Raw genomic sequence first — 16,430 nt, 5'->3', positions numbered from 1 at the left:
TTGACCCAGCTAAACGGTGCTTCTCCCAGAGTTCCCAGGTATGGGCATGGTCCAATAATAAGGAATGGAGCTGTCCCACTTGTCTCACTTAAGTTGCCTCCACAGGGGCAGTAGAAAAGAATATGACATTTCCCGCAGAGATAGAGGTCAACAAGAAAAGCGGGATTCTGTCTCCGACACTGGAAGATGCATACTGCACATGTGGAGAATTTGGCACTGCTTCCCAAGAACCACCTCCTTATGTCCCAACTTGCCAGGGGTAGAAGGTGGACAGTATATATATATATATATATATATATATATATATATATATATATATATAATGCAAGTGTCACATTTCCTGCATTTGTCACTGAAAAGGTATCGAGGTGAGCAAGGGAAGGCCTCCCTCTATTTGACTCTGAAATACACTTTCACCTAAATATTCATAGAGAGTTATACATTTGCAGCAATGGACTCTGAATATTTCATATTGTTCCATTTATTTAGAGGTAGTCTAGATCACAGCCTTCATCTTCATTCGTGGTGTGCAGAAGAGTTATTCTAGTAGTAGTTGTTAAATGCCCCTCCTTGATTGTCTAGAAAGGGACGAAAAGGGATTTGCCCATCTTCAGAAAGGTGAGGCGTGCGCTGCCCACAGCAAACATGGCGCTGCACCTCTTGGCCCTATTATTTCCGCAATGCGTCCCTTTGCTTTTGCCAGCAGTCAAAATGGCGATTTCACCATCTCAGGGAAGCTGTCTGCCAGTTACGCTATGACCTTTACCCTGCTGGCAAGGGGCGGGGTAATGGTTCCCAGCACGCCGCCATATTGGCTGTTGTCCTGTCTAAGGGGTACGGGTCCGGGTTGTTGCTTTTAGGGTCGTTGTGGTGTTACAGAGGGCATTGTGTGTCCCGAGACCCTGTGGCTTCACGAGCGATGACGAGAAGGCGGAACAAGCAGGGCAGCAGCCGCAGGGAGCGTGTAGCGGGGCAGCAGAGGCCGTGCAAAGGCTCCCTTGTTTCTGATGGATCAGAGACAGATGCGAGAGAGAGGTTTGCAGAGATGGGCAAAGCCGGACAGGTAACGCGCCACACCCCCCCCCCTACCCACCGCCCGCACGACACATCCCTCCCCCTACCCACCGCCCGCACGACACATCCCTGTAAGAGCACCACATACATGATCATCCACATCACATGCATCGCATGCACTTCCACACAGCGATCGATGCTTGCCTTACACGTGTGTCAGTCGTGACAGGTGACAGGCAGCGATCCCTATCACGGGTTCCGATGTGTGGGACAGTTCCTGCACTTCTGCTGTCAGCAGGGTCATCCCATGCAGTAACTTAGTTACTAAGTGTGTTTACTGCATGCAGCCTATCCGCACTGATTAAAAGGCATGGCATGTGATGTGTGTTTTCCCTGGGCTGGAAATATTACAATGTGTTTCTTCTTCTTCATCCACAATATCATTACTGTCATTGTTTTTACTAAAACTGCTATTTCTGTGTAATTTCAAGCATCCGCTGTTACAGAATGCATCACATGCAGACAACCGATATTAAGTTATTACTAGTATTATTTATTGAATTATATAGCACCATCAGATTCCGCGGCGCTGTACAATGTTCTTTTTTGGTGTATGGCACAGTTGGTAATCATGCGCCTTTCTTCTTTTAACATATAAAGGAATTCAAACAGCAGGAACCGCACAGAAATCCACTAGCGGATTAGGTGTTTTTTTTTTAACTGCGTTCTTTCTGCTTTCCTAATAGATGAACTATAATCAAAGATATCCAGTGTTTTATTGCTACTTTAGAAAGGCCAGTATTGTTGCTTTTAACAAAATAATAATAAATGAAGACCTTACTGTCCCTACACCAAGCTGTGATTGGCGACTAGCCTGATGTGCCAGTGGCACAGTTGGCACAGTTTGCTTGATGTGTTTATCGCTGAACCCGGCTGCCAGAATGAGAAGAACTGTAAGCGTGAAAGTTCGCTGAATTCTGTCCCAGTAAAGTTTTGTGAGGTTCCTACATTAAACACACTGGCCTTAAGTATAAATTAATGATTCTGGAGCACAGCTTGAAAAGTGTTCTAAAACCCATAAAACTAACATAATGTTCTTTTTAGATTATTGCATCAATTTCTATCGTTATAAGATGTCTTTTCAAGCATGGCACCATAATCACGTTTTATAAATATAATATCCGTTATGCCCAGATGATTTACTGGGGAATAAAAGTATAAATCCAGGACACTTGTTGGTTGTAGATCATCGGAAGGCTTAATCTGGCATTTTGAAGCAAAGCATATATTTCTATGACATACTCTTTGATCTGTGCTGACGACACGCAGGGGATGCTGTAAGCCTCCAGTGAAACATGGAGATCGAATCGATCGATCGTTTGCCGCACCAATCCCTAAAACTAAATGCAATCATAATTGCCCCATAATTGGTTGCCCAAGCAGGATATTAAAAGTAGCTACTAAGGGCAGTAGTTGATAAAATGATGCAGATGCTACCGCCTGATTGATACATCCAACCACATGCTACACTTTTGTGGCGTGTATCGGCCCGGGAGCCAGATGCTATGAGATGGCATCTGCCAAACGAGGGGGAAGAGCCATCAGGCATGCATTGGCCTGGTGTGCTAGATGGCCAGTCAGCTGCAACCCCATCAGATATATTTTCCAGAACACGTACTGCTGGTCAGCAACATGTGAAATGTATATGCATCCTGGAAAAAATGACCAATGTGGTCCTCCGAGCGGACAAGGATGCCACCGACATGTTCTCCCATATACAAGCCAGTATATGCAGAAGTGTGTGCCGGAGACATGATTTACATAGATTGCCAATTCGTTAGGACACTTACATGTATTCTCTTGGTGCTAGCTTTATTCCCAGTTTTTTTTTCTATTTTAGTTTACGTGTCGGATATTTTCTGTCTCTGTTATATTGGTATGATAACCATTATTTAAAGTTAACTTTGTACCATAAAACATTATTATTATTTATTTTTTTTTAAATATTGCTGAGTGGGCTTTTCTGGTGACCATGTTGATGACTTTTGCCTAGGGTTTATAGTCTTTCTTTCAATAGGATTATATTGCCATTTGCAATAAATATACAGGGAAGTTTGTTAGATCCAAAGCAGGTCTGTCACGTACCCCTTAAATCTTATAGATCGGTATCTTGGCTTTTTCAGGAGCTTCACGGTTATGCCCACTGTTGATTTATCCCTACTCTATGGTTAGGTCGCTGATTTAGGCAGCCTTTATGAGGGAGGAGAAGCAAGAGAATCTAAGAAGAGAAAATTAATTAGATATGGTAGTCGAGTCACCTTATGCCATAGATCACATCTTCCCAGAGATTTAAATTGTACCAGTTCATGAGAATAAGATCAGAAGCTAAAGATCGTTTTGGTCATTTTTGTGGGTATAGCTGTAAAGATAAAGGCAGGAGGCTTTAATTAATTAATTTCCATCGTGACCCCTTCTTTGATCTTGCACACAAGTATTTAACACCAGGGACGTTCCCTCTATGCCATCCCCTTGGATGATCTGGAGGTCTTCATTGAAACATAGAAATCAAGGTGCAGAAACCACCAGTAAGTATAAAAATATCGCTGTAACGTGGCAATGGGAGATTGCCTGCAGCCTGTCATTCATTCCTAATTTATCAATGCCATTCTTTATTCTGGGTTATTGTGAAAACGTGCCAGTGTGAATTGTCGCATGACCTTCCTAATTGTTTGAGTTCTTGTAGAGTATTTGTTTGTCTGTTCCCGGGACCATGGCTTGTAAACACTGGGAACCTTATTGAAGTCAAACTACATTTTAGGCATCACCTATTTTACCCATGTTTTAGGGTAAAGGACTGCTTCTGTCTGTTGCTTCTGACTGTCTGTTGCTTCTGTCTGCTTCAGACTGTCGGTTCTTTCCACCACTTGACGCTTTTCTTCTCTGCGCCTTAAGCTTGCAAAAAAAATACTGGCAAATACTTCATCATACTGGCAAATAGCGAGCAGCAAACATCACTTGCAATTGTGTGCAACGCGAGGTCTTCACAAGTACACAGACCTGATTGTCCTCAAATTGTCATTGAACCAAGAGCGAGAGCTCCATAGCATATTTCTCTTCTGCAAAATTCTCTGACCTGGGAATGGCTGGGGACGACTTCCATGTTCAATGTCGGGTCCTCCCCCCTCTGATTCTTCTCTCCTCCAGCATTGGAAATGTTTTTCTTTTTTACTGAGGTAGATGAAAGAGTTGAAATACTTTTAGTCCTAGAGAGTTAAGAGGCTTACGATTTGTGTTTCAACTGGATCTTTACTGTGCATTACCCAGGAACCATTGGTGGAACAAAGTCATTGTGAAATCATTGCCTATAGATAGAGGTTACATGCAGTTTGTATGTCCTTGCAAAAACATGTATTATGCAGAGTGGGAAAAATTCTAGAAAACGGTTTGAAAAAATTGCGTTATGTGATATATTAAAAAGCTATAATGTGAGAAGGTGGAAACTGTGTGGGGTTGAATATACAGAGTGTATCTGTGCAGGGTTGGGTAGGTAAAATTGTCCCAAGCTTGTACAATGTTGAGCCTTTCTGTCGTTTGTGGCGTATGTAGTACAACTTATCCAGTATAGATATACCCTGCATTTTGTGAGCATCTCTTTCAAGGTTTCAGTATAGGGAAATGACTTCTCTTTTCCATCTCCAGGTGCTGCCATCTTCAAACCAGTTTGTGCAGACATGTTGCCTGTTGTGTCACCGGGAAAGAAAAGACTGGGTGGCTTCCCCTCCCTACAATGGGCTGCCGTCTCCATTGGATGAAATCCCGGCCTCCTTTATGCCTGCTCTGGCACAGAACCTGCTGGGAGAAATGCCTCTGTGGATCTGCCAGAGCTGCCGGAAGAGCGTGGAGGAGGAGGAAAGGCGAGTTCTCCCGGAGCAACCACTGTCGGTAAGTCTCACACTGATTTTTTTTTTCTCTAATAAATATATAAATAGATCTTCACTGTGGATTGTTGCTGAATTTGGCCCACTCATAACATGTAGAACGTTTGACGTTGTATAACTTGTTGCCCTCTATGGCATCCTGCTGTCCATGCTTACTTTCACTCCACTATGCGTCTCCGTCTGGACCTTCAGCTTCTTCTTCTTACATTCCATAGTCGCTTCTTGTATGTTTCTTTGTGGTTTGTTGCATTTGTCCGTGTCTTTTTAGCCATAATTTGGCATTTCAGTATGTACATCTCAAACTTTTGGTCATTCTTCTGTGTCTTTCATGGACTTTTTTTTCCTTCTTTAGGAATTAGCAGTCTTTGCCCATCCTCGCCTTATGTGATGTAGGTCGCAATGTTGTGTTCCACCAACCAGCTATCATGCCTGTTTTCCTTTCATGATTTAACAGCTTTAACTATAAAATCAAAGCATTCTAGATTGTATTTATTAATAATTTGCTTAATACCAAATGAGACGTGGGAACTAGGGATTTCTACCAGTTGAATTTAGAAGAATATTATATAATAGGCAGTGTCAAGACCAGACCCATATATGTTATGTTGGCCACAGTTCCCACAACCTTTAGCCAGCCACAGTTGTACCTGTGTGGGTACATAATAGTGACAAGGGAAGCTGAAAGTATTTTTCCAACGTCCCAACTAGTAAGAAGAAACCCCTCCTGACTGAGGTTGGATATTGGTTGACCCCTTGACCAGGGTAGAGTTGTGCAGCCCTTGTAAGGTTTACAGGCACTGTGAGCAAGGCTTTCAAAGCAGGCATTGAACACAACAAATCTGTGTGATTGGAGGAGCATGCCTCACTGTCATTAGCAGAGATATATTCTCAATATTGGCTTTACTGTTGGGGGTACAATGGGAAAATTTATAGTGGGATCAGGGGTAACATCTATAATTGGTGCAAATCCAGCTTTGTAGTATAATGTATATGTATTTAAGTGTTTGTTTATTGTTTCACACTGATTGTGCTGTGGCTCTTTGCTTATTCAACTCTTTTTTTTTTGTAATTTATTTTATTGTGATAAAATGTTGTTTAAGTAACAAATACCTCTGCTCCCTTGTTTTGCGGCAGGTGTCTTTGTCTCACACATCCTGTAAGTCCCAGTCTTGTGGCATAGGTTCACACTCTTCTACATCATCCTCATCATCATCTTCTTCTTCCTCCTCCTCGTCCTCCTCTTCTTCTTCCACATCTTCATCCTCGTCCTCTTCCTCCTCCTGCCATGGGAAGTCTGGGGACTGGGACCCCAGCTCCTTCCTCTCTGCACACAAGCTATCTGGGCTCTGGAACTCGCAACACTCGAACGGGAATCTAGGAGGATCTCCAGGTAAGTGAGCGGAGTAATTTAAAGGAGGAACAAAGTGTTTGTTCTAGAATTCTTAATATTCTAATAAATATGCTGAGATATGAAGCAGACTATGTGCTGGCACTGGACCATACTAGCTGCTCCACAAACTTACGTGCACAGTCTGGGATAGAATGGCTGTTTAATTCTGGGACTCTACATAGTCCTGGAATGAGATTGGACACAAGTGACCAGACTGGTAGTCCGATGCAGCCACTGAGGGGTTGTGTCTGATACACTGCTCCAGGGGGTTTCAATACATAACATACAAGCATACATAACTTTTGACGATGAGCTGCTGTGGATTTATGTTGCCATAATGCTTATCACTGATTTAAAGGAAGTGGGCGTATGGTGACAAGTTGTGACCAAGATACCCTGTTTTGCTGCGGAGAATACTATACTGATTGAATGCTGATATATGCCAGTATATAAATATAGCAGATGCGTTTGCATTCTAGTATCTGTGTTGACTAGTCCAATCCTGATTATTGCTTTTATTTATTTTGCCTAAGGATAATGTCATTGTTCAAGGTCCTGTGGTTGTAGGTTGGTTGGTTGGGGTGTGCACATGGCCCTATCAGAGACCTTGAAACAGAATTTGACGGCAGAGGAGAACCATTCGGCTCATATAGTCTGCTTTAAAGACAATCCTTAATCGGTCCATGGTCTCAGGATAACAATATTCTTACCCCATGCATTTTTAAAGTCATTTTCTATGTTAGCCTCTACACTTCTGCTGGAGGCTTTTCAATTTATGTGCAATTATGTGAAATATATGCCTCTAACCACTTGTCCTGTTTTACAGGCGATAAGGGCAATGGTCTTCCAGCATCATCAGAGCGTGTCAGTAAAACTCCTAAAGTCTCTGGACTGAAGGCCTGCCCTTATAGTCCATCAGGGGCCAGCACAGGGACGCTCCCTACCTCACTCAACTTTTGCAAGTCTCCAAAGCAGTTTAAAGGCATGTGTCATAGGCCAACTTCACCAGGTGGGTAGGACAACTATATTATGATGTAATGAAACCTGTGACTTTATTATGTGTGCTAAAAATTTGTATGTAGCTCACAGAGCTTGCCAGGATATTTGAGCAACGTGGTGAACAGTAGTTGTCACCACTCACACTGTGGTATCATGTTTAGCCATCTAGTTAAAATTAAGCTTTTGGTTTGCTTGCCAATGTACATGCTTACCTACTATGATTTTTGTACGCTACAAAGTTTGTAGGGCTGCCACCCTGTTAATTGTGAATTCTTCACCTTGAACAACACATTTTTAATATTGATGCGTAAGCACAGGTCAACATTTTACTTCTGGGATTTTACCATATCTGGATTTTCTCACATGAGAAATCCTGCCCCTGACTAAACAGAGAGTTGGCTGGAGAGTTTTCAGGAAAGTTTCCAAACCCCTACTTCACCATAAATATAACGGAGACTGAAGACATTTCACAGGGGAAAGTATGCATTATATAGGGCCAGCCAAGCTCTTCCTGGGGATGGGCCTTCATAAAGTTTAGTGAAGTCAATGGGTTGAAAGCACAACTCTTTTTTGCAAACTCTCCTAACAGCTCTCCATTTAGTGAGTAGATTATATCGTGAAGGCTCGTGCTTGAAACTACAGGTTATTTGACGGAGAATTGTGTGCATGTGATGGCTTCATGTTTCACGTGTGTAAGGGTAGTGTTTCATGCAGTAATGTCCTGGGTGACCGTGTATTGACAAATCCTCCTTCTGCAGGGGAGGCATACCACTCTTCAGAGCACCACCGGCACTCCGATCCCAGCGCCCCACCTAATAGCCCAACGGACCTCTCGTCTCAGCAGCAAACCTCTCCACATAGCCCTCCCTCTTCACACCTCTCCCCTGCCAATTCCCCTACTGCTTTCTCAGCAACAAGCCTTTCACCTAATACAGCTTTTAAAGCTGCTGGGGCTCCTCGAGGCCCCCACATTCCAGGCTCCAACTCTTCTCTCTTGAAAGTTAATCCTCCACCACCACCACCACTCTCCTCTTGTAGTCATCCTTGCAATGGGCACTGCAACGGTGGAAATATACTTCAGGGAGGGGGCATCCCTGGGACCACTAGTAACAGGTAAGAAAATCTATACAGTATATAGCTAATGTACAGATTCCAATTAAGCATCTTTATCTATATCTTCACTTAGGATGATACTGCCCATAAATGTATTGCTGCTGTGCTAAAATTTGCTGGTATGTTTTAATGGCTATATCTCCTAGCAGGGGAAGTATATTCAAATGACATTCTTAAATGATGTATAATAAACCAGTATTCTCTGTATACTACAAAACTCCAGCATGTTCACAAACTTGGGCACCTATTGCCGACTTGAACAAGTAAATATCTTTAAAGATATTCTCCATCCATCGTACGCTCTTTAAATTTAAATTTAAATTGCAAATGCATGAAGATGGCAGGATTCTGCAGAACACACACACTCACACCTTTCCCTGCAGGAGATGTATTTGGCCAAACATGTCTCCTGCTATGTGATATACTTACTGTCAGTCAACTCCAGTGCTGACTCAGCAAATGTTGTGGGGCTGTCTAATGACCTCCCCATCAAATGTGCAGAAAGCACTCCAGTTAAGGCGGTGCAATAAGCTATTCAAGCTTTGTGCTGACTGAGGTGGAGGGGAAGCAAAAGGGATTGTGACATTGGGGAGGAGTGCCACAGGAATGTTTTTTTCCCCCAAAGTCCACAATTAACAATGTGCTATACAGCTACCTAAATTCAAACAATGGCTTGTTCAGCTCAGTTGATATATTAAAAAGAAGGGACCTCTGTGAAAGTTTTAAGCAGGACCCACCAGTGGATTTACCCCTTGACAACAATTGACATGCCACGAACGTCATGGAAATGCAGGCTGTTTTACAGTTGACATCAAATGCCACCATTGAAAACCACAGTATTTAAATAATCATATGGGTTTATGGGGTGCATTGACTTGGTCGCCTTCAAAGACGTCTCAAATAGGACATGGGCGCAGGGCCACCAGATTTTGTACTTATTGCCCTATAACGTGCAAAAACCTCAAAACATATAAACATTGGGGCAAAAAGGTACAAAGATTTTTTAAAAAACAGCTCTATCTTTAAGTGGTTAAAGTTGTGATGTTGGCATATTTGTTCTTATCAGAGATGCAGCGTGTAGAGGACACAGGTTTTCTGGTGTCTCGAGCTGCCCAGCCTTGCAGTCGTGTGAAGCAGATGAGGGGCTCGGGGAAGATGAAGACAGCAGTTCGGAGCGAAGCTCATGCACCTCCTCTTCCACCAACCAGAGGGACGGCAAGTTCTGTGACTGTTGCTACTGCGAGTTCTTCGGGCATAACACGGTGAGACCTGCCAATAACTGCATAACTCTATGGGAGAGGGAAGCCGACATTGAGGCGATGTGATGGAGCACAGCACGTGTTTCCAGCAAGCAAAACTATATCTGGTATGCTGTGAGTTACCAGCATGACTTGGCTGGGCCTCGCTCCGCATTTACCAGAAGAACGAGATTTAACAGCTCTGCAGGTATGTGACAGTAAGGGACTTTCCAGATGCAGCAATAGCAGCCGTAGAGTTATATATGTGATATATGTGTGCTGTGTATATATATTGAATGAGACTTAAATAGTTCCAAAAAAACTTAAGCACGCTTAGGTGGAAAGTAACTTAAGTTTGACTAGGTTTCAGTTGGCAAATAATTCTGTTGTCTTCTAAGGCTGAGCAATCTGCATGAATTTGCTTAATTTTATATAATGTACTACCTATAGCGATGATGAGTGAACTTGGTTTTTAAGCAAAGTTCAGAGTAGATCCAGTGGCTTGTACACCACTGTCATCTTTCCTTTTGCCAGTTTAGTTTAGATAGTGAACCATGCCTTATACCGGTTCTCAAGATCAGCTTTTTCAATACATGAGATAACTGCAAACTTGTTTGAATCTTGTTACAATAAGTGGAAATAGAAATAAAACAGATTGTCGGTATTTGTGTTAATATTTTAGTGGTGGGGTTCTTCAATTTAAAAAAAAAAAAAGTTTTTGTACATTCTATATGTATAATATTCATTGGGTAGGGTTTGATTAATAAGACTGGTCTTTAAACCGTCACGGTATGTTATTATTTCTCCAGCCACCTCCAGCTCCTACGAGCCGGAATTACCCCGAGATGCGAGAAAAGCTTCGTTCCCGACTTACCAAACGAAAAGAAGAGCTTCCGCAGAAACAGCACTCCCCTGGTGAACAAGCTGTGGACCACCGAGACGTAGATGAGCTCCTGGACTTCATTAACAGCACCGAACCCAAAACTACCAGCAGCAGCAAGGCAGCCAAGAGGGCACGGCACAAGCTGAAGAAAAAGGTGAGCAAGTAAAACGAGGAAGTAAGCATATTGAAACATAGACCACAAGAGTGACAAGCCCACCTTGTTTGAGTGTTGGATATGATAAACAAGGTTTAAAGTTATTGCAAGCAAATTATTCTGCAAATTACACCCAAAGATCCTGAAAAGGTTAGCAAAATCAAATAGTTTTGTACTTTGTAATTAAAGGTGGAATCCTGTATCTTGCAGTTTAATGAATTCTTGAGAGAAGCTGTGTATTCTGCATGTGCTTCTTGTTATCTTATCAGGAGTGGGATTGTTTATCAAATGGTATGATAAAAAGAACATGGTGAAGAGGAATTGCTAGTGATTTCTATTCTGTGGTTAACACTGAAGGTGGCTTATTAAGGTGAGAATTCTTACTTTCTAAAAAATGTTTGGCCCAAAACATGCCAAGATGAGGACTAAATGTGGCAAAGTTCATTGGCTTGTATACATCAGACAGTGATTGATCAGGAGGGTAACAGTCCGGCGATAGTTTTAGAATTTCTGTAATGTATTCAGGCATTAACACCAAGTGAAACTGTTTAGAGTGGTGTTTGCATTACAGTCAGCGCCAGACTTTGTCCTGAAACATAGTGTTTACGGCATTGGTCTTTTCTGGGATGTAAATGAAGTCTGATGTTTGTGCATCTTTATAAGCTTCGGGTATAGTTATGCCTAAAACCTAGAAATGTATTTTACGTTTCTGTGCAATGGAAATGGATTTATACACAGGATTAAGGCTGTGACCAGGAGCACACCATTATATTATCAGCCTGCTTATCTGATCTGGTTAAACAGTTAAAGACTATTGATTTATCGTCCCGCTAGTTGCTTTTGTTGCTGTAATTGTGGCAGGCTGGTTACAGGAAGGTCAGCGATATTAAGCTTACATTGATAAGATAAGGCATGAAGTTGAATTCAGAACTGCAGTAGTGTATAATACAAATGATCACAACAGCAGAATGTTAATTGCATGCACCACAAGATACCAAGTAGTAGTAGTTAATGGAAAATTGCACAACTGAGTGATTGAGTAGGAGACAGACATACGGACACAGAACATATGTACAGTATGGAGAGGGCAGTCGCTGTGTTGAGCCCAAACCACACAGATCCTTGTTTGCCATTTATTGCTGCACCGATAGCAGCTCTGTGTCTAGGAGTGTTGCAGATATTGAGCGACAGTGCGGCTTATATACACTGATCAGCCATATTCATTATGACCACCTGCCTAATATTGTGTAGGTCCCCCTTTTGCCACCAAACAGCCCTGACCTGTCGAGGCCTGGACTCCACTAGACCTCTGAAGGTGTGCTGTGGTATCTGGCACCAAGATGTTGGCAGCAGATCCTTTAAGTCCTGTAAGTTGTGAGGTGGGGCCTCCATGGAACAAAATTGTTTGTCCAGCACATCCCACAGATGCTCGATTGAAATGAGATCTGGGGAACCTGTTGTTGTGTTCCTCAAACCATTCCTGAACCATTTTGCTTTGTGGCAGGGTATATTATCCTGCTGAAAGAAACCAATGCCATCAGGGAAAACTGTGTCCATGAAAGGGTGTACATGGCCTGCACCAGTGCTTAGGTAAATGGTATGCGTCAAAGTAACATCTACAAAAATGGCAAGGTTTCCCAGCAGAACATTGCCCAAAGCATCACGCTGCCTCCTCCGGCTTGCCTTCTTCCCATAGTGCATCCTGGTGCCATGCATTCTCCAGGTAAGCGATGCACACCCAACCGGCCATCCACGTGATGTAAAAAAAAATTCATCAGACCAGACCACCTTCTTCCATTGCTCCGTGGTCTATTTCTTATGCTCACATGCCCATTGTAGGCACTTTCGGTATTGAACAAGGGTCAGTACCCTGGCTGGTCTGTGATTATGCAGCCCCATATGCAACAAACTGCGATGCACTGTGTATTCTGATACCTTTTCTACCAGAGCCAGCATTAATTTTTTCAGGAATCTGAGCTACAGTCGCTCGTCTGTTGGATTTGACAACACAAGCAACAACCCACGTGCATTAATATGCCTTGGCCATCCATGACCCTGTTGCTGGTTCACCGCTTTTCCTTCCATTGACCACTTTTGATCAATGGTACTGATCACTGCAGACCAGGAAAACCCAACAAGAGCTGCCATTTTGGAGATGCTCTGACCCAGATATCTAGCCATCACAATTTGGCCCTTGTCAAAGTCCCTCAGATCCTTAAGCTTGTCCACTTTTCCTGTTTCGAACACATCTTACAGCCTAATATATCCCACCCACTGACAGATATCATGATAACAAGATTATCACCATTATTCACTTCACCAGTGGTCAAAATGTAATGGCTGGTCGGTGTATATAAATCATTTTAATTTAGCCTGTTGGTTGTCTAAAGCCTTATTGAGAATTGTGCGCATCTCCACAATCTTTACTAGATTGACATTAGTTTTCCAAAAATGTTACATTTCACTTATTGTGATATGGGGATAATGTCAAGAGCCTAGCCATAAGAGTACTCGAGCACATTTAGTCATTTTCTTCAACCTAAGATATGCTAATGTTTTTGTCAATGATTTATTTAATTTCATCATTCAGGAGAGAGCCCTGCAGGAAGCAGATACACATAAGGCATCTGTTGAGGATACAGCTGCTCCAACATCTGGGGAGAAGCTACTCCAGTGGCCTCAGCTGGAGTTAGAGCGAGTGAACAGCTTCCTTACCAGCCGGCTTGAGGAGATCAAGAATACCATTAAGGACTCTATTCGTGCCAGTTTTAGTGTCTATGACTTGAACCTTGATGTAAATGATTTCCCTAAGAAAGCGGCAGTGTTGGAGCAGAAGAGCTTGTTATCTCATCTTAATGGTTCTTCTGATCTGCAGGAGATTGATCTTGACCTCTCCCCTCTTAGTCTTAATGGTTCAAAGAGTCAGACTACAAACTCTTTAGGGGGCACGGAAAACACGGTTACACAATCATCTGAAAATGGTGTGGTGAAGAGGCTTAGTGCTGTTCCCAACCTGTCCCGCATGATATGGGTTCAGTCTCCAAAAGCAGCAGAATCTGGACAAAGTACAGACTGTACAAACGCTGGCACTGTTCCAGAGAGCCACGTGCAAGACATTCAGATGCCACCAGTTACAGGACGCCAAAAGAGGGCAAAGAAGCAAAGTCTCCAAACACGAAAGACTGAGACAGCCAGCGGTAATATTATGGTTGCCAAGCATCCTGCTGCTGGACCAAAGGAGCCATTGCATCATTTAACTGAGAAAGCAGGAGAACACACGCTACAGGGACTAGATCCTGTGATTTCTGAGAGCTTCCAGTCTGAGAGAGAGAAAAACAAGCTGGAAGGGTGTGAGAAGACAGCCGTTCCTGGTGATGGTGGAGACTCTGCTAATGTATCTCTGTCTGATTCACCTCAACCAAAAAGCAAAACAAGGAAAAGCAAGAACAAGATGGATAAACCTAGCATATCCATTGGTAGGTTCTCCTTATTTTTCTTCCTTCGCTTTACCTCCACGACAGTATAATACACTTCAACTATAATCTTTCAAACCAGTCTGTGCGCGTCTCTTCCTATTGTTAACTAGGAAAACTATTATAATGTTGCAACATATTTTTTTTTCTCACAAGTGTGTTTTATGAGTGCGTGTCTTGTGCTGGTAAAAAAAAAAATGTAGTCTATTTTCCATTTCTTAAATTCTGTACTATTATGTCTTTTATTAGATGATGTCTTCCTCCCAAAGGATGTAGACAGTACAGAAATGGATGAGACGGATCGAGAAGTTGAATATTTCAAGAGGTGAGAAGGATGAGTCCTAACTCCAGCACTATAATGAGGACAAGCAACGAGCACAAATAAATATTGGCAGTTCTTGTATTCTACACATCGGCTTTATATGAGGGAAGTAAAGGGAGGAACCCAACATACCATCATTATCTCGTTTTGTTCCCTTCTAGGTTCTGTCTGGATTCTGCCAAGCAGACACGTCAGAAAGTGGCTGTAAACTGGACCAATTTTAGCTTGAAGAAATCCACATCCAATGTGGCACAGTGATGTCTGCACTTCATTCATTTTTTACTTCACCCTCCTTGTTCCTACCAATACAAATATTTAAAAAGACAAACAAGATACCAACCTCTGGTTTCATCAGCTCCGTTTGACACATGCTTTATCCAGGATGTACTCGCGATGATCTAAACTTTGTCGTAACCATAATTTTTCACAAAGGACTGAATTTTAAGGTCAATGACTATCATTACACTCGTAGATGCGATGCTGGCGAAATGATAAATAGGGCCATTTAGGAAGTAGTATAAACTGCTTTGTGGGTTAACAGAAAGTTAAACATGTGTACCCTTATAAGCACAAGGCAGGTGTGAATGGATTGGTCTTTCCATTGCATCATTTTTTCATTGTAGTGCTGGCATTGGTATATGCCCCCATTTTTTTTTTACTTTTGAGATGGCAGCACTTAAGAATCTTCTTCCTTCTAAACCGCAAGATACCTTTTTGCATACCAAAAAATGCACTCCTTTCAGTGAATTAAAGGTTGGTAGCCATAAAAGATTAGGAAGCAATATCTTTATCATGAACAGGTTTCAGAGTGTCAAAACCGACTCTGTTGACCATGTGCCCCTCTGACTCCTGTTAGATTCGAGCTCCTGACCTTTTGCTGGCTGAACAATTGGGCGTTCTGTTACAATAGGTGGTGGGGGTTTTGTTGCCCTTATTTGAGTTCTCCAAACGTTACCCGTAGGTTTGTATAAACTTCAATTTTCCAGCTATCTCTTGCATTTATTTTGAAATTCCTCTTTTGGAACATTGCCAAGGAAGTTTATAAGAGGGCTTGAAAATTCTTACTGTGGTTGTCATGGACTGTGTTTAACACACTCTGTTCGTTTTACGCCCGTTTTTTTTATACAGGAATATATACTAAGAATGTGGAAATTGTTTTTCTATAAATATAAAGCTCCAACGTTTTGTAGATGAATCTGCATAATTTACTACGCTTTGTAATGAAATTAAGCATGCAACATCCTGCACGTTTTAAGCAAACCCTTCCTCACTAGCCAGTTGACGAGGAATGCAGTTTTGGGGGCATTTAGTTGCATTCTGTTTCCACAGTGTTAGTGTTTGTATGATAACCCTTCGTGTGACTTGTAATCCCACGATCTTTGGTTTCATGGATTATATGCCTCACCAACAACAATAAGGCACCTTTTTGTGCACCTAAATAATATAACCACCAGGAGGACTGCTATAGGCGGTACAATGCTTTTGCCTCTCAGGTAGCTGACCTCTTTCCAGCGCAAGTTAAAATGTTAATGGAAGACCATCAGCTCTCAGCATTGCTATTAAGACATCCAAAAAAGGAACAGGGGAAATGTCACTGCCCTGTGAATCTGCCGTTCTCTACTGCCCCTACCTTCACTCCCTGAGAATTTCCATCGATCCTATTGTTTTGTACCACTGTGTATGTAGAGTGAACCCCATACCTGGGCGATACTGGACGCTATTACCTAGAAAGGGGTGATGTGAAAGGTACTCAACTTTTTTGTTAACTAGAGCCAATAGATCAATCTTTTTTTGTTTTTTTTAATTAAATCCCTAATCACTAGCTATATCTTTTTCCAACCAAAATAATCCATTTAACCAGGCTTCAACCGAACAAGACCGAAATAAGGAGATGTGCTAATGTTTT

At 42.2% G+C, this 16,430-nt stretch overlaps 1 protein-coding gene across 1 annotated transcript; it reads left to right on the top strand.

Annotated features, from left to right (window-relative positions):
* The first annotated feature begins 801 nt into the window (after positions 1 to 801).
* On the top strand, positions 802 to 14,836 carry FAM193B (family with sequence similarity 193 member B). Its single transcript, XM_053461873.1, has 10 exons — positions 802 to 1,063; positions 4,714 to 4,956; positions 6,087 to 6,342; positions 7,169 to 7,351; positions 8,100 to 8,454; positions 9,521 to 9,716; positions 10,502 to 10,729; positions 13,320 to 14,205; positions 14,452 to 14,527; positions 14,686 to 14,836. The coding sequence occupies exons 1-10, from the start codon at positions 920 to 922 to the stop codon at positions 14,780 to 14,782; spliced, it is 2,664 nt and encodes an 887-aa protein (XP_053317848.1). The 5' UTR covers positions 802 to 919; the 3' UTR covers positions 14,783 to 14,836.
* Positions 14,837 to 16,430: the final 1,594 nt, after the last annotated feature.

The sequence above is a fragment of the Spea bombifrons genome, chromosome 4 (assembly GCF_027358695.1).
Source record: "Spea bombifrons isolate aSpeBom1 chromosome 4, aSpeBom1.2.pri, whole genome shotgun sequence".
NCBI lineage: Eukaryota > Metazoa > Chordata > Amphibia > Anura > Pelobatidae > Spea > Spea bombifrons.
Note: the sequence above shows the minus strand (reverse complement) of the source record. Positions and strands in the feature narration are given on the sequence as shown.

Coding starts and splice junctions, on each gene's coding strand:
- FAM193B (XM_053461873.1), top strand. CDS start 920: ATGACGAGAAGGCGGAACAAGCAGGGCAGCAGCCGCAGGGAGCGTGTA. Junction 1,064..4,713: donor AGATGGGCAAAGCCGGACAG/GTAACGCGCCAC, acceptor TTCCATCTCCAG/GTGCTGCCATCTTCAAACCA. Junction 14,206..14,451: donor TAAACCTAGCATATCCATTG/GTAGGTTCTCCT, acceptor GTCTTTTATTAG/ATGATGTCTTCCTCCCAAAG.